Source organism: Silurus meridionalis, chromosome 2 (assembly GCF_014805685.1).
Source record: "Silurus meridionalis isolate SWU-2019-XX chromosome 2, ASM1480568v1, whole genome shotgun sequence".
NCBI classification, from domain to species: domain Eukaryota; kingdom Metazoa; phylum Chordata; class Actinopteri; order Siluriformes; family Siluridae; genus Silurus; species Silurus meridionalis.
Window position 1 is genome coordinate 21886655 of NC_060885.1, and position 19308 is coordinate 21905962.

The following is a 19308-nucleotide window of genomic DNA, read 5'->3' on the forward strand; positions in this document are numbered from 1 at the left end:
TAAAGTTTAATGGTGATATATTGAAATTTACATTCATGCTGTTTGATTAAAATTGACTGCATTCATCTCAAGCATCTACTGCCTTATATTCTCAATTGCTCCAGAATGTCAGATTTGCCAGGAAGACCATGACCACCTTCTGGATCCCATCTACTGCTCACAACGATATTCAAGCTCTCAGAAACAAATCACACAGCCAGAGTACCACCACTACTGTGGATCTCTGCCAGTACTTCTAGCAACACCCTGGGATTGGCATTACCAACAAGTAATTATACAACCACTCCCAGGCCTGCTGGTAACCCCTTTTTGTAGCTATCCTGAACCTAGTAGTGGAACATGGCCAGAAGGTTTCACTCTAAGAGGTGAGCTACGCTGGGGGAAGCTGATGCGGTTGTTTGGCGTGAACCAGGAACTCGGATTTGATTAAGGAAGATTTGCGACGGGTGTATACCCAAGCACTGCTGTGAAGATCACTTATCACAGAGGGGAGTTCGTGGTGCGTGGAGAAACACGGGTTGGGGAACAGGAGTACCGTGTAGAGAAGAAGCTTGTTTGACAAGCTGAGGTTTGTCACAATGAGGACAAAGCAGAAAACAGAAAGATGAAAACAAAAAAATTCAAGTAATCAAATGTGGTGTAGATGAATTCTTTTTCATTTGTGACTTATACTTATCGACTCCAATGCACATTTATGGCATAAAAATCCATAAGTGTAAAGTTTATTAGTTAATAAAGTTTATTGCATTAATGCTCACATTTTTGTTTTGTTCATCTCAACATAAGGCATTCTGGTGTATATATATGGTGTTATAACAGCAGCCTGCGCTTGATTTTCCATGAAAATCTTCGACAAGTGACAAAATAATGTTATCTTATGATTTATAATTACATTGTTTACAGTGTATTTTATTTCAGACAACATTTATGAGAATGTCATGGATATAATCTATGGTTGTGCTTAGTAATTGTTCTTAGTAGAGTGTCCATGACTTTCAGTTTCCATGGAATGATCCTGAGTCATTTACCAGGAGCAGCAGATAAGGCATATTTGTGGTCAGTGTGTGGGTGGGCACACATTTTCATTTTTTACCTCACATATTATCACTGTAAATCTTAGCTTATTGTGCAATTATATATTCTTCATACTGTAGATCGAATACTTACATAGCATGTGCATTCAATGCAGTGCAATACATGTGTGAAATTATCTGCTGCATTATAAAGTCCAACAATTTAGTTATTTGGTGTGAATAACATTTCTGAATGTATTACAAATAAACCTTTGTGTCTTCTACTTAAATAATAACACTGAATATTTAAATAAAAAGGTGTAAAACAAGTCAAGAGGAAAATGATTCTAAAGGCATTCGATTAGCACACCCACTCAAAGTATTTCATTTGCAGTGTATATACGATTTAAAAAAGAAAAAACAACACACACATGGTTTGTTTGATTTATAATGTATTGAAAGTATTAAAACAATTTTTTTTAGTTGTCATCAGCATAACAATACACAGAGGAACAAATCTATAGAGTATTTGACTTGTTTTGCAGATAAAGAGCACATTGCCAAAAGAACTGAGTCCATAGATGAGCTCCTTTTGACCACCATCTATGGAATTCAGTTCTCAGGGCCATGTGCTCAGAAAAGCAATATACATTTTCATATTCAACTGGAAACTGGATGCTGATGCTGCTTATATGGCCCATGAGATTAAGGCTGCTCCACCAAGACACAACTTTATAGAACCATTAGCAGAAGCACATTAGCTGAAATCAGATATTACAAGAGCTCAGGCAAATACAGTTTTAAAGCATAGGGGGTTCATCAGCACTAAGCAAAGCCCGTGAACCTGTTTCTAATCCCTGCTATGAAGTCTAACTGGGAAAACAAGTGAAAGGACGTAGCTACATTTATTTTCTCAATGTTATCTCATTCTCATATTTGTTTAATGTTTGATCATTACTGAATTCCTGAGACAGGCACATTGCACTTCATGTCCTCAGTTCTGGCCACACCTGAAGAGTTTCAGGAAATTTACTTTCCATTAAACCGGACCAAAACAAGTTGAATAACCTTAATGATTGTCAAGTCAAAAGCCCACCTAGAAATACAAACATGATGTTTTATACATGTCACAGCAGATTGTATAGAATACACCACATGTACACCACACCATTTATTTCTTTTATATATTTATAAAATAAAATGCCATTCATAAAATCCACCCCAAAAAGGAGACCTTAGCATTAAATAATAATTTGTATTACAAAAGATTTACAAATAAAACATTCAAATGAATAAAGTTCATTTAGTTAAGGTTCAAATAGTTTAAGACTAAAAAATGACTCATAAAATATTTACTCTACTTTCTAGTAATTCCAGTACTTTTTAGCTCTATATTTGATTACGTTTCCTGCTTCCAAATAACAATTTAGTGGTCCTGATAGTCACCCTTGAGAGAAGGGGGGAATGGTCCCAACTGTACATACCACTCTTAATATATCTTCTTCCTGGGAAAAGTTCTTGCTTCAGTATCCAACTTCTTATAGTCGATGTTTTTTCCACAGTGAACACACATCCATCCTGTCCACTGGAGATGTGAGGACATATATAAACTGTCAATTCTTCAGCTTAAATACCTGTGTACGTCCCTGTTTCTGCCTCACTCATGGACACACTCAGTCATGCTCTATGAGTACGGTAAGTCTGGCAGTCACTTCCCAGTAAGAAGGAAGCAGTAGGAGGGAGTCTCCCGCCCCCTCGTAATGAATCAATACACAGCGCTTCTAAGGAAAAATATCTCACTGGTTTAACCCTCAGTTCCCATAAAACAAAAAAGGGAAAAAGGGAGAGGGAAAGAAAAAAACACATCTCAGTAGGAACCAGGAATTCCCCTACTGCAAAAAACGTGGTTCCATGTGAGGATAGGTGACACAGCACAGGCAGAAAGAAACTGCCTGAAAGTTAGTTGTTTTTTTGTATTTCCAAAATGGAAATCCTACCATGTCAAACACTCCTTTTTTTAGAGTCATGTTTACTGTTAGTCGTTCGGTTAAAATAAACGAACGATCAGTCAAGTTTCCTGATATGGAAGTTTCTGCTGATTAATACATGTAAGTTGCATCATACTGAGGTGTGGTGTTGAAAGCGTGAATACAGTTCTTCCACCTTCCCACTCTACTTCCATGTTAACGCTTACTGTAAGGTGAAGTCATGGAATACTTGCAAACTCAAAATTGTGATTTAGAAGTGGCTCGAATTGCAGTTGTAATATGACTGGCGTATACGCCTGTGCTCTCGAAATGAACCCAATATTGCAATATGGAATATTAATAATTTTTCGGTTGTACGGCATCCCACTCATGCTATATAAGGTCAAATTTATGTTCCTAAAATAAAAAACAACGTTATACAACAATAGGCAGGGACCAGAAAGATGTTTTGAGAATGGTAATCTCTGCTGTTGAGCAACAAATAAATAAATAAATCAAATAAACTGCTTCGTGTCCAAACGGAGGCTCTCCTACTCTGGTTTCAGCATGTTTCTTGATGTTTTCCATCATATCATTATACAAAAAAAGTTACAGCGTTTTATTATTTTAAATACTGCTGATATCACTAATAAATTTAGGAGTATAAGACATAATCTGTCCTATTTTTCATTGTCTGAACAATACAAGTCAAAAAAGGTCAAATACTGATGTAAGTCATTTACTGTCATTTTAAACGTCACTATTTTGACAAGAAATAAAAAGTCAGCAACATAAATATTTCTCAATATCCGTTTGGCTATCCTAAAAGATTCCAATAAGGGAAGAGAATTTCATCATATATCTTTCTACATAATTTGATTTATGCTTGGTGAAGCTGAAACATTTACCGAGTTCTTACAATGTCCACAGTATTAGAAGAAGCTGGGGGTCAAGCTATCCATGTGCAGTGACTTAAAAGTCTAGGGCAACAATAAGGGAATCTACTTTCACAGAAAATCCTTTTGCTGGTGGGATAAGTTGCAACTGACATTTTGAACAGGACTTCAGAAACAGACACGGCTTTCATGCTGCTGTTTGAACATGGGGGAAATTGGCTGCAAAGGTCACCGAGCCCATTTCCTTTTCCAAATGCTCACTGAGATAGACCTTTACAGCACTCATTCTTCTTCTTATTTTTTTTGTGTTTTGTTTACTAGCACTTTAACCAGCAGTCACTATATTCAAATGCTCTATATGATCATTTGGGTTAACACAGAGTGTGGAAAGGATTTTTCTTCCTTTTATGCGATGCTGATCTCTCTCTATTGTCCCACTAGTGTTCTCAAACCAAAAAAGTACATTTTTTTTGAGAAGGATGACTATGGTGTGTAAAAACATCTTTCTTTTTTCAAACCAACCATGGTGACTCATGCTTTTACCTTAAACCAGACAATAATTTTCTTTGAATTTAGATTATAGATTAGATTTTAGACTAGGAAATTAAATACTAATACACCTACTGTCTACTACACTATACTACACTGACTACAATGCATAGTGTTATACTTGTTCCATATGTAATACATAATAAATATTATGTGTATGTTGGTAAATCTGGTCATATAAGGTTATTAAACTTTTATTTGAACTTAAAAAAAATATAGTCATCGAATAAACTGACATGATTTAAGGCCAACAATGTTACTTCTTAACTAAATATATCTCTACAAATAAAAGAATAACTAGTTGCAACGTTTCTGTTCTTGTTTTCCATATTCTCTCACGTTTCCAGTACTAAAACATTTGACTCATATCAATTCCCATTCTTTCAGGGTTTAAAATCACCGGCAGTGTGAAACTAATCTCTACAGAGCAGAAAGAAATATTAATTGTCACTAAATAAACTTTCCCATGCTCCCAGTCTATTACACAAAACATCTCTTAACACGAGTTAACTAAAATATCTATAACACTAAAAATAAGTAATGAAATATTGCTAAAGTAGAAGACTGGTACATTAAATGTACCATTAAAATGCATTTTGACTGAGTTGTTAAAATGATGACATTTGGATGTAAAGAGAGAATAGATACTTCTTAATATAATTTGTAGTCACAAGTTTTCTGTCACGCCAATAAGTGTAGACACCGGAAGCATATTTCATCATACCTTCCATGTGCATTGCATTGGTTTGGCTCTTGTGTTTCTCTTTCGCTTGTTTTTCTTTTTCAGACTCATTTCAGAGCTAAAATTAAATGATTTGATCAAATGACAAGTTGACCATTCCAATGACTCAGCTATGTTACGTCTGTTATTAAGTAATAGCGGGGGGGACTGACTGACTGCATGGTTTTTAAGTTTAAAAATGCAAAAAGGGTGAATGGTAAAGCAGGACAACATGGTCTTTTATGTCTGATCGTAAAAAAATCTTGTACCAAGTTCCAGAGTATACATATTATACCTTTTACCCAGAGGATAGCCTGTAAAAGGAACGACTTGTAATATTTTTTCTTGTGGGAAAACCTTATTTGAGTATATACTGACCAGGCATAACATTATGACATTATAAAATTTAAAAGTAAATAACACTGATTATCTCTTTATAATGGGACCTCAAGTCAAGTCAAGTAGCTTTTATTGTCATTTCTACCATATATAGCTGACACAGTACACAGTAAAATTAGACAATGTTCCTCCAGAACCCTAGTGCTACATTAAACAACATAGAGCTACAACACACAACATACAACTACATAACAGAACACAGAGCTTTCACAGTAATTGCACCTGTTAATAGGTTGGATATATTAGGCAGCAAGTGAATATTTTGTCCTCAATGTTGACTTGTTAATAGCAGGAAAAATAGGCAAGTGTAAGTATAAGAGCGAGTTTGACGAGGGCCAAATTGTGATGACTAGACGACTGGGTCAGAGCTTCTCCAAAACTGCAGCTCTTGCGGGGTTTTGCCGGTCTGCAGCAGTCAGTATCTATCGGTCTTTTTTTGGCAGCAAAAGGGGGACCAACACAATGTTATATTAAAGTTATGTCTGGTCAGTGTATACACTTATTTGAAATGCACACAGGTTGGATCTTGTACTTCAATTAAATTCAATTCATTTTTATTTGTATAACGCTTTTAACAATGAACATTGTCTCAAAGCAGATTTACACAGATAATATGGTGATAAAAAATTAATATGTTCTTTATAAGTGTAAGTTTGTCCCTGATGAGCCAGTGGCCAATGTGGCAAGAAAAAACTCCCCGAGATGGCATAAGGAAGAAACCCTGAGAGGAACCAGACTCAACAGGGAACCCATCCTCATCTGGGTTGCACTGAATGTCCATTTATTGCAGATATAAGATGTTGCGGGGTACAGTGATGATGATCAGAAGCAAACTGTAGTCTTGAGTCAATGTAGCAGACGATTGACATTGACTACAGTCCAAATCCATTCTCCCGTTCTTACTCCGGAATTACATGAAAGCACACGAGGTGTTGATGAGAAACCGTCCACAGCTGCACAGAGTGGCCTCTAAACCAAGAGAACACTATCCAGAGGCAGGCCTGGACGAGGTGGGAAGATCCGCAGAGGTCAGAGGGGCAGGAACAGTGATCACTGGAACCTCAGGTAGACGAGGTGAAGAGGGGTGACAGGAAGAGAAGGATATGGATTATTATGTGTCCCTATTGTTGTATGAAAGTTAAGGTCACTGTGCAGTTGGGACTCTTGCAAGACTCACTATGGCAGCATTGCTAAAATGGGGGATATTTGGTGTCCCTACTCCCAGGTTTGAGCTAATAATTTTGTTATTAATATTTTAGCTGTTATATTTTGTTTCCATATCCGAGTAGTAAATATTTGTTAATCAGTCAGAATACTTATATTTCCCTAACCACCAAAAGGTGGCAACAAGGCTACAGAAGCGGGCTGCGTTTCAAACCAAACTTAACACAAAGAGCCCTAACTCGCTACTGTCTACTCCCACATGCTCAGTTTTCCTCTCAAGACCACTTTTTATAGTTTAATTATCATTTTGTAGCTCCGTTTCTGAATTGTTCACCTCCACCAAGGTTTATAAATTAAAACGCTCCGGATGGACTTCCAGGTGACTCCAAGGAGTGAGCGAGTGTTTTTTCGCGTGTGAATCGGACGTGCCTCATTTCCTGTTTCACAGGAAGAAGAAAGACGCGTTGACATGTTGTCAGAGCTGCAATGGGTGTCCGGCGACGTGATCTTATTTTCTAATATATAATAAAAGTAGTGTGTTTTTAAAGTCGCAGTCTGGCTCACAGATATGTGAAGATGAGTGAAGCGTGTCGAGTCGCTTGAAAGAGAAATGACCCATGAGGATGTGTTAGCAGGTCAATGGCAGCTTCTGATCTCTGCTCTCAGGGATTGAGTTGTTTTTGTTTGGTTCGTTTTTCTTGAAACCAGAGTAGAAGAAATATGAGGTGACGCTCATTAAATTAGCTTAATAATAATAATAATAATAATAATAATAATAATAATAATATTTAAAATAAAAAAGATGCTGCGTTTAGAGGACGTGGCTAATGTGTTGCTCAGGGTGCCCAGTCTGTTAGTCCTGGACTTGCTCTACAAATGCGACATCGAGAGCTTCACCCATCATCTCAGGGCGAGCAGCGAGGACATGCTCTTCAAATACAAATACGTCCTCTGGAACATGTACTACTTGGGTACAGTAGTTTACACGCTTTTTGGACTTACCCGAATTGAGCCGAGCCTTCAAGTACAGCCTTCATGTTCTCCATGTCCACAGGTCACTTTGCGAGCACAGTGGTGCTTGTATTGCCCCTCGGACACATTGTTCAACTTTACCTGCATGTCCTTACTGCTCTTCTGCTCTACATGGGACACCAGATGTCAAGGTGAGCACTCCTCTTAACCATCAGTGAGCAATGTTCACTCCCTTCCCACCTTCTGTGGCAGCTGCATTCACTCATTTGGTAGAACACTGACCAGTGTGCACTCATGCAATACAAAAATAAATATTTAAATATATATATATATATATATATATATATATATATATATATATATATATATACACACACACACGAGGTGATATCAAAAAGTTTTAAGACTAATGGTTCCAACTGGTGCTGTTCTGTCCACGTGCTACCACGTCTGTGAGAACGAAGAGCAAACTGAAACACTGAGACGTTTTATCACGATGCAGTTCATCTTTTGAGATGTTTTGAGTGGCAGTCACGCTTTAAGAGTAGAAGAACCTCCGCACTGGAAGACGATGGGAGATCAGGAAGACCATCAACGAGCTCAACTCTGAAATGTCAAAACCATGCAGCTATTTGTGCATGATGATCCTCAGAAAACAACCCACATGATCTCACTTCAGCATTCACTGTACTCAACAGATTTGGTTGCCCTCTTCTTTTACCACCATCATGGAGATCCGGCGCAAATCACAGAAGGTGTTTGACACGATTCGAAAAGAAGACTTCCAGGACTTGTTTTCAGAAGTGGCAAGAACTGTAGGAGCGCTGTATTGCAGTGCAAAGGGGCCTATTTTGAAGGTGATAGTGTGTCATTGTAGATAAATGAAGTACTTTCTTGTAAACAGAACTAGTCTCAAACCTTTTTGATCCCACCTTGTATAAACCTCTACACATCTTTCACCGTGTCACCTTCCACACACTTCTAGTCAAGTGAAATTTCATCCGACGCTCACCTGTACCCTGATCTGATCTGATCTGACCTGTAACTTAACTGATTATAAACAGACAAGAGCATACGAGTCAATAGGCTTTTCTTTGGAAACATATGTGTAAAGATGTTCGATTAAAAAAAAAAAGCGCAAAGTCTATGTATGCGTATGTGTGCATCTTGTCAGCACTCTCAACGTTTTTAATCTAAACAAGGTGCTACATGGAATGATTGTTTTCAAGGGGTTTTCAAGGGGAATTCAGCGGTTCAAACGTAACTTTATTTACATTTTCTTTGTATAAACAGGGAATATGTTGTAGCGGAAAGTCAATACGGGTATGACGGAGCGCTCTTTCTGCATCCACCAGCCTTGAACCGATTTGTCAGGGCACTTACAAGTAGGTGCAAACACTCCATCTAACACAGAACCGTGACCACACATTAACACCCAATACACACACAATCACACACAGAAGGTGTCTTGCTCTCTTTATCTTGCTACATGACACCACCTTCAGTGTACAATCTTGGTCCTCCAGAATGGTTCGGTAGTCCTTGGTAATGCCACGCCATCTAGCACAGAAGGACCTAACGGGCCTAGGGAATAGCATGAAATTGCAGCCCAAACCATCAGCCCTGTGCTTCACTCTATACTGGGAGGTAAGGTTCTTTGGGGCTTCTCCTCTGCCCTTTGGTGTAACCCTCCCTGATGTGGGAAAGACAGTAAAGATGGACCCATCAGAGAACAATACTTGCTTCACATTGTCCACAACCCAAGCTTTACACTGCTAGTGACTAAAGGTTGGGTTATAGCATTCTGACTATTAATATTGACCCTGTGGAGCGTCAGGTTTGTTTATTTCTTTATTTCTTTTAATCTCTGCAGTGATTTAGGTGGCTGTGGTTTAGTACCAAGAAGACAGCGAGACACCCCCCCTCTTTTGAACTCTGATATGTTTCCCATTATGTTGAGTGGATTGCAATATTTTATGCTCAGCCATACTATTGTTCTGCTGATTTAACCTCCACGTGGTTTTTCTTATGGAATACGCAATCAGTGAAGATTGGCTACCAGGCCACTATATTGAAAAAGTATTGGGACACCTGACTTTTCTAGCCATATGTGGTTCTTCTCCAAACTTACCACAAAATTGGAGGCATACATTTGTGTCGGATGCCTTTGGTAGCATTACATTTCAGCTCAAAATAAGAAACCCAAAACCTGTACCAGTATCATGATGCATAAATCCAGATTTGGTTTACATGGGTTGGAGTGGAAGATCTCCAGTGGCCTGCTATAGATCTCTGCCCTCAACCCTATTGAACACCTTTGGGATGAGTTGGAACGCTGACTGGGTGCATTCTTTGTGGATGAATGAGCCCAATTTTCACACTCCAACATCTAGTGGAACATCTTTCCAGAAGACTGAATATTATTAAGCGGTAAATGGGGACTAAATGTCAGACAGCATGTTCAAAAAGCACTTAGGAATCTTATGGTTAGGTGTCCACTACCAACTTGTCCATATTGTGTATACAGGTGAGAAACCTCCAACACAATCAGTGTTTCAGTTTCATTGTCCAACTCCTGTGTAAATAAATCAATAAATAATCACACACACATTTATTACATTTAAAAGTATTTTTTTCGACACTGATATGTATTTCAGTAGTAGTGGACATTACTACCTGCATAACCTTCTATTCTTCCTACCTTTAGAAAAAATCTATCAGTTGAATGACAGCTTCATCGTGAATGTACATGCACAACCAAAGCCATTAATGAATCAAGTTTCCAGATATTGTTTTTCTCCATAAATTCAGAATGAACGAGTAGAACGTAATCAACCGGGCTGTTTATAATCGCAAGAAAAGGTCACGATTGTTGTTTTTCTGTTTCTTTTGCTTTAAGGTCTCACTGGGTCTTCTGTCAAAAGGACTAATTAAGACGGGTTATAAAAAACATTCAATTATTCTAACCTTTTCCAGTAATTTCCGCACCTAGCTCGATCACACCGATTTCACACCAGATCCTGTGTGGCGTTTAATAGACTTAATTAACGATTGCAGTTACATGTTCATGCCAAAAAAAAGTACAGTATCATTTTGTGAGCCACAGAATAACACTGTCATTCATAACAGATCAACTAGACCCTTGGATTTACCAGACATAAATTTAAAATTTTTATTAAAAGTCATGTAATTTTGTAAATGAATACATTTGGGATTATAAGTACTAATTATAATTTTTTGTATCTGCTCATATATTAACAGGTCAGATTATTGTTGCCACTCTTTGTGCATTCCTCATGCGCACCCGCCGTGTATGGCTGTTCTCTGCACACATGCTGCCACTGCTTGGACGAGTGTTTTTGATCTCTCAAGACTATGCCCTGACACTCACTACCGTTTCCATGGGAATAACTGTGGCAGAGGTTGCCATCTTCCTCCTCATGAATCTGTTTGTACCATATAGATTGGCCAGGGCCATGTACCAGCAAATAGCCCAAATCGAGGTAACCCTACTTGTTCTAGTGTAAAGAGAAAAAAAACACACACATTTGCACACATTGTACTCTCAAATTCCCAGCTCTGTATTTCTCCAGTGTCTGTTGTGTGTAGGTGACTGATTTGTACCGGCTGTTGGCAGTGGGCATGTCTCTCTGGCATAGCTTTGCAGTGCCTGTGCTATTCAGTGTATTCTGGTTTGTACTGTTTGGAGTTCAGCTTGTCTCCAATGTAAAAAGCTCAACTTCTATCCAAGAGGGGCTGCTGCTCTATCTCCTTACCAGGTAAACACTCACCCACGGTCATTGTACCCGATGAATAAACACACTCACAAATGTCACTTGTTGATGTTTAAGGCTTGGCAAACACAAATCAGTAGTAACAGGCCCATAAGCAACCCACAAATTTATATTTATTTATGATTGCAAGGTGTAGACATTTGACGCTACTAAACAGGGCTATTCTGATGGTCTTTTGATGCTCAATAACCAAATTCAGAAAACATTTGTATGACAAATTGCTTGTTTGCTAAATTTGTGCTGCTGTTCTTCGTTCTGTGTTTCTCAGTGTATCAGAGTGCTGTGCTAGTCCTTACTCTCTGCTGGGGTTGACATTTGTGGTTTCTTATTTGGCACTGGGCCTCTTGAATCTCTGCAAGTTCTGCTTGGGAGGATACACAGCACTGCACAACCACAATGTGATGCACAGGTATGTGTGTTAATACAGGTTTATACTTGTGTAAATGTAAAAATCGACAGAAAAAAAAAGAAAATTGACTACAAAAAAAACATGTTTGTGTGTGTGTTGCAGGGGTGTGACAGAAGGTGTGACTATGTTGTTGTTGGCTCTGCAGACTGGCTTGTTGGACTTGCCAGCCCTGCAGCGCTGCTTCCTCCTGTTTATCATACTCTTTATCGTCCTCACTTCCACACTGCAAAGCATGAGTGAGATTACTGAGCCCATTGTACTAGGACTCGGGGCCAGTAGAAATAGGTAGAAATGTACTATTTGAATTGCTGTCTGTTTTTCTGTCGCGTCATTGCCCCTAATCAGCATTGCGTACAACGGTGTAGCCGTTTATGAATTCTTAGTGGTAGTTGTTGTATATCATTCTTAAAATGGCTGTGAGATGTCATGTTGAACAAAAAATTCTGACCAAAACCTGTTTGTCGATAGGTGTGTGTGGAAGCATGTGCGGGGGCTGAGCATGTGCTTATTCCTGCTCGTTTTTCCCGGCTTCATGGCTTTTAAGATATCACAATTCTTTCATATGGACTTTTGGCTTCTAATCCTTGTTTCCAGCTGTATGCTGACATCACTGCAGGTATGACTGGATAATTCACAGCCACACTCAGCCCGAACAGCCAAAAATACTTCTTTTGCATGCTCAAACTACAGAGACCTCGATAAACCCCTTAATAAAGTGATCATTTGTTATGTGTTCCAGGTGACAGGGACCCTATTAATTTACTGCTTGTTCATGGTGGAGGTGTGGCGTGGTGCTGCCCTGCCCAGCCTGGACGAAGTGGTGTATTATGTGAATGCCTTGTGTCGGGCTCTGGAGTTTGCTGTGGCAGTGTGTGTGGTTGCATACGGGGCATGGGAGTCACTGTGGGGTGAGTGGAGCTGGATAGGGGCATCCGTTATCATCATCCACTCCTACTGCAACGTGTGGCTACGTGCCCAGGCTGGGTGGAAGAGCTTCTTGCTTCGGCAGGAAGCTGCACGCAAGATCAACTCGCTCCCACGGGCGAGTGCTGAACAGCTGCAGGAACACGGGGATGTCTGCGCAATCTGTTTTCAGGTTAGCATCTGGATTTGGATTGTATCGAATAATGCTTGTGTATTGCTAGTATACTATAAAAACAATTTAGCAATTCTGAAGCTTTAATGATAGAAAAAAAAAAACAACTATGATAATCATATTAGAATATTAAAAACCGTAGGCAGATATCAATTTGCATGTTTGACAATCTAGCACAGGGGTCACCAACATGGTGCCCACAGGTACCAGGTCTCCCGCAAGGACCACATGAGTCGCCCATGGGCCTTTTCTAAAAATAGCTCACCATAGCGCCACCTACCAGTGAGCTGCATCTATTTTTTTTTTTTTGCTATTCTTTTTTAAATCTGTCACAGATAGACCAAGAGTTGGAAACCGGAGTATAGTTAAACACCTTGTCTTTATTTAGTCTGAACATATACAAGGCAGAGGCTTGAGGAAAGGTACGAACTGGAGAGCGGGTATAATCCGCAATGCGGGTAGTCCAGGGATAATCGTTAATGTGAACCGTTAAAAGCAATCCTATCTTAAACGCTTCCTCCGAAGCGGAGCCAAGAGCATGGAAGTACGGGAAATACTAGTGGTAGGAAGTCCGGTAGCTCTCTCATGGCAACGAGTAGATCCGGTGAGGTGGTATCTTATAAAGGTGAAAGGTAATGGGGAACAGGTGTAGGTGATTAAAGCAGGGAGAGTCTGAGTGAGAGTTAGAGCATTGGAGGGAGGCGTGGCTGGTGGTTCCCTGACAAAATCTCACTTGCATTGGTGTGAATCTAAAAATGACAATATTAAAATATAGATGACTAGACATAGATGAATATCATTCATTATTAATAATAACACATAATTAAAGGTAAATTGAGCAAATTTGTGATTTCAGAAGTGTGTATCAAACTGGTAGCCCTTCACATTAATCGGTACCCAAGAAGTAGCTCTCAGTCTCAAAAAGGTTGGTGACCCCTGATCTAGCATGTATACCGATTTGTTTTTTTTATAGTTATACAATTTTCTACTTCTTCCTGTCTTGTTTTTAGTCTCCAGTATTACCTGGGTAATACAATCCAGCATGTTTGAAACAAATAGCTTGCACTATACTGAATGTTGGGTTGTCATCAGTACTGTCCAAAAAGTGCTGATTGGATGTCACAGATTCTTAAAACACCACAGAATGGTAATAATCCACTTTAGTTATTGTGGTTGCGGTCCAGCCTCTGGTGACGAACCCTACTCGGGGGGAATTCAAACGAAAAACGCCCATGACAGCTATTTGTAGTGCTTTTGCAAACTGAAGTGGTGAAAAGGTTTATTTTAGTTTATTATAAAAATAGGTTCAGTTATTTTTTCTGGAAAATTAATGGATGCTCCTGAGATTCTTTACAATATACAGTAGATTCTATAAATTTATATTTTATATGTTTGACCTGACCTTCATGTGGTAGTTTTGAACGAGTCTTTAATGTGACTCAGAAAAACGAGTAGTCTCAAAGAGTCATTCATTCATTTTTTACTAGACACACATGAGCAAAGCAAAATCTCTGTAAGTTGTGTACGGGAAGTACAGTTTACCTTCCAACTCTTTTAATCAGAGTTGTTCGTTTTTTTATCATGAGATTTCCATAGATGCTATGCAGTTTTATGTTTATATACATACACACACACACACACACACACACACACACACACACACTTGTGTGAAAGTGTTTGCCCCCATTCATGATTTCTTAATTTTTTGTGTCACACTGTAATGTTTCATATCATCAAACTAATTTAAATATTAGTAAAAAAGAACACAGGTGAACTCATCATGCAGTTTTTAAATGAACATTTTTATTATTAACGGAAAACACAATCCAAAACTACATGGCACTATGTGAAAAAGTGTTTGTCCCCCTGTTAAAACAATGGTTTTACACCCGAGTTAAATTTCTCCAGCCACACCCTGGCCTGATTACTGCCACACCTGTTCACAATCAAGAAATCTCTTAAAATAGGACCTGTCTGACAAAGTGAAGTAGACCAAAAGATGCTCAAAAGCTGGACATCATGCAGAGATCCAAAGAAATTCGGAAACAAATGAGAAAGAAAGTAATTGAGATCTATCAAAAACATGGAACAGTGGAGAACCTTCCCAGGAGTGACTGAATGACCAAAATTACCCCAAGAGCACAGAGACGACTCGTCCAAGAGGTCACAAAAGACCCCAAAACAACATCCAAAGAACTGCAGGCCTCACATTTGCCTCAGTTAAGGTCAGTGTTCATGACTCCACCATAAAAAAGAGACAGGGCAAAAATGGTCTGCACGGCAGAGTTCCAAGCCGAAAACCGCTGCTGAACAAAAAGTTTTGCCATAAAACATCTTGATGATCCCCAAGACTTTTTGGGAAAATACTCTGTGGACTGACGAGACAAAGTTTAACTTTTTGGAAGGTGTGTCCCATTACATCTGGTGTCAAAGTAACACTGCATTTCAGATTAAAAACATCAAACTCAGTAAAATATGGTGGTAATAGTGTGATGGTCTGGGGCTGTTTTGCTGCTTCAGGACTTGGAAGACGGTGCTGTGATAAATGGAACCATGAGTTCAGCTGTTTACCAAAAAAACCTGAAGGAGAATGTCCGGCCCTCTGTTCGCGACCTCAAACTGAAGCGAACTTGGGTTCTGCAGCAGGACAATGATCCAAAACACACCTGCAAGTCCACCTCTGAATGGCTGAAGAAAAACAAAATAAAGACTTTGGAGTGGCCTAGTCAAAGTCCTGACCTGAATCCTATTGAGATGCTGTGGCATGACCTTAAAAAGCCGGTTCATGCTTGAAAACCCTCTTATGTGGCTGAATTACAATTCTGCATAGACGAGTGGACAAAATTCCTCCACAGCGCTGTAACAGACTCATTAAAGTGTGTAAAACATGCAAAAATAAAAAAAGAAATCAGAAAGGGGGCAAACACTTTCACACTTAGGACCATGTGATATTTCAGTTTTTCTTTTTTAATAAACCTGCAAAAATTTGTGTGTGTGTATATGTGTCAATTAATAGAGCTAAAGTCAAAGTTCTGGTATGTTGGGGGATCTACTTATTGAAAACATTTAATTTTATTCCTAAACAAAGGAACGAAATGAACAAAATGACTAAAAAAAAAATTCATTTTGATGAATAAGATTTAAAGAAAGTGATTTGATCTTCCTAACGCTACGAGCCAAATAATAGATATGTTTAGTGCCTATAAGTTTGATCTTTATAAGTTTAAGTTTATCCCATAAGGTAATTATATCAGACTTCAATTTCATTTACACAAACCTCACCTTGTGCACATGAGCATTGTTCTCCTGGAAGATGTTTGGACCTCTAAGTTCCAGTGAAAGGGAATCTTATTGCTACAGCATACAAAGACATTCTAAACAGTTATGTGCTTCCAATTTTAACCACACTGATCTAAACAATTTGAAGAGGCATTGTTTTCTATGTGTTTTGGTCATTAGTCCACACTGAGAGAACTTTTTTTTGACTGAGGAGAAAGGAGCTTTTCGGAAATTCTCTCCTAAATGGATACGTATGATATCTGTAGCAACAACTCTGCTTCTTTGCCTGTTCTATATACAATATAAAATAAATTTTCCAAACAGTTAAAGTAAGGCTGATGCAAATGATGCGGCAATAATGTTTTATTTTTATACATGTGCAGTATTTTCCGAAATTTTAGTATGGATAAAAAATCTCTGAAAATTTTTTTTTTTTTCCTAAAAGAAAACTATTGCCTTTGTGCCAATTGTTTAAGGAAGTGGAGCATATTGGTGTGATAATCAGGGTACCACATATTTCATTACATGGTTTTAATTATAAATTGGAACTAAAGGGGATATATGGGCTGAAAGCAATTCTGTGACATATAAGGGCTCTTGTATGGTTTTTTTATGTTTTTTGTTTGGTTTTTCACACAATTCTTGGTAAACCCTAGAGACTGTTTTGTGTGACATTCCCAGGAGAGATGCAGTTTCTGAAATACTCAAACCAGCTCATCAGGTTCCAACAACCAGGTTACCGTTTAGGTGACAGAGATCCCCTTTTCCCAATCCTGATCTTTTATGTGAAAAATAACTCCTTTTTTTTTTTTTTTAACCTAAATCTGCATAATTATGCATTGCACTGCTACCATGTGATTGGCTGATTAGATAACTGCATGAATGTACAGGTGTTCCTAATAAATTGGATGGTAAGTATACATTAAAAGATTTCAGTGAAAACCTTGAGACACTTTATATTTCTGTTACCTTTTTCAACAAAACATCTCACACACCAGTTCAAATATCCTTTATCCTTACCGTGTCTCTCTCCTGCAGGATATGACAACTGCTGTGATTACATACTGTGGTCATTTTTTCCATGGAAGCTGTCTTAGAAAGTGGCTATATGTTCAGGAAACCTGTCCCATGTGTCATACTCCCATTAAACCCTCCGCATCCGTACCAACACCTGCTGTTGGTGATGTTCATCCAAACCCAGCACAGGCCCAACCGCACCCAAATCACCCAGAACCAGCTGCTGAACACAGTGACACTCATGAAGGGGAGCAGGGCCAGGTGGAAAACGAAGTTTGTTCACCAGATAAGAAGTCCAAGTCTGAGACACCATCTAGAAATAACAGTCTACAGGATCTAAACTGCAGTGGCAGTGGAGATACTGCTGGACCATGTTGTTCATTAGAAGGAAGTTCTTGCAATGAAAGAGACTGCGAATCTGAGCATAGGACTAACCGTCCCAGTGATTCCAATTCACCGAAGGATTCAGACAGAGAACCATGACTGTGCCGCTCTGTCTTTCAATGGTATTTATGAAGCCAACAAAAAAAAAAGGAAAAGTGTGAGGATCATGAGAAGTCAAAGAGAGCCAGGAGGTCACTGCCTCTCTAAAAATACGGTAACTACAGTGACTAAAACCCAGTGTTGCTGGTGGAATGAAGCTTCTTCTAATGCTCTTAATCATGTGCTGGTAATTTTTCATCATAGAACTTCTTCAAGCAATACAAAATGTTTGTTATGGTTACATTTCTGTGGAAGTGTTTTGGCTCTTGTGAAGATGATGGCCCTTTAATAAGGGGAAAAAAGGAAAGTGGGACTTTGCTGTCTCTCTATTTTTTTGAAGCAGTGTATAATAACTGGAAAAAAATGACTTTAACTGGTTGAAAGAAATTCTTTAACAAAATGATGTCCGATTTCGAATCAACTCGAAATCTTCTATATGTTGCAGTCAAATATCAGGTGAAGAAAGAAAGCTCTGTACAGAGCACATAACTATCTGACAGTGCCTCATCATAGTTTTCTTTTACTCAACCGTAATTTTCGATGTAAATGTTTTTCCAAAGCAACCTGAAATCAAGTCTATTTTTCTGTTATTAAATTGTTGTTTAACTACTGCAACTTCCATTTGCTTTTTTTTTTTAAATGTTATGTCCTGCATCTTGATTTGAATTATATGCAACGATATTTCAAACATGTCATTGTCCTGTGATTCAACATCAGTGAACAGGTCAAGGTGTCTTGCACAGATACTAACATGAACATTACATATAATGTGAGCACAAGCATTAGGGGGGACACACTGACACGCAAATACAAAGAGTTTTATAACTCTAATTCCCCAAAAAATTGGGACACTGTAAAATGTAAATTAAAACAGAATGGCATGATTTGCATTTTATTAATCTTACAAACCCATATTTCACTCACAATAGAGCATGGAAAACATATCAAATGTTTAAATTAAGGAAATCTACAATTTTCAGGAAAATATAAGGTCATTTTTTTATTTGATGGCTGTAACACGTCTCAAAAAAGTTGGGATAGGACAACAAGTGTTATTAAAGTTCATATTAAAAAGTCATTATTCTGTGATGGAAATCTCTGTATAGGCTCATTAACACCTCCAGAAATCCCTGTGAACACAGTTTACCATGTCATCCACAAATGAAGGTTAAAGCACTATAATGCAAAGAAGGAGGCATGCGTGAACATGATCTAGGGTTAAAAAAAGCTGCATCCTCTTGGCATAACATTATGACCGCCTGCCTGATATTGTGTTGGTCCCCCTTTTGCTGCCAAAACAGTAATGACCTGTTGAGCATTAACAGCATTAACTTCTTCAGCAATTTAAACTACAGGAGCTCGTCTGTTTGAACGGACCACATGGACCAGCCTTCGCTCCCCACGTGCATCAATGGGCCTTGGCCGCCTGTCACCAGTTCCCCTCTGTTTCTGGACCACTTTTGATAGATACTGACCACTGCAGAGCTGCAGTTTTCGAGAAGCTCTGACCCAGTTGTCCAGTCATTACAATTTGACTCAAACTTGTTCT

The 19308-nt window shown here is 38.6% G+C and overlaps 1 protein-coding gene across 1 annotated transcript; it reads left to right on the top strand.

Moving 5' to 3' along the window:
- Nucleotides 1-6688: 6688 nt before the first annotated feature.
- zmp:0000000662 (RING finger protein 145) lies at nucleotides 6689-18374 on the top strand. The gene is made up of 11 exons (XM_046874609.1): nucleotides 6689-7434; nucleotides 7512-7680; nucleotides 7764-7872; nucleotides 8975-9066; nucleotides 10943-11184; nucleotides 11291-11460; nucleotides 11744-11884; nucleotides 11987-12169; nucleotides 12353-12500; nucleotides 12624-12980; nucleotides 17298-18374. The coding sequence occupies exons 2-11, from the start codon at nucleotides 7512-7514 to the stop codon at nucleotides 17757-17759; spliced, it is 2073 nt and encodes a 690-aa protein (XP_046730565.1). The 5' UTR covers nucleotides 6689-7434; the 3' UTR covers nucleotides 17760-18374.
- The last annotated feature ends 934 nt before the right edge of the window (nucleotides 18375-19308 follow it).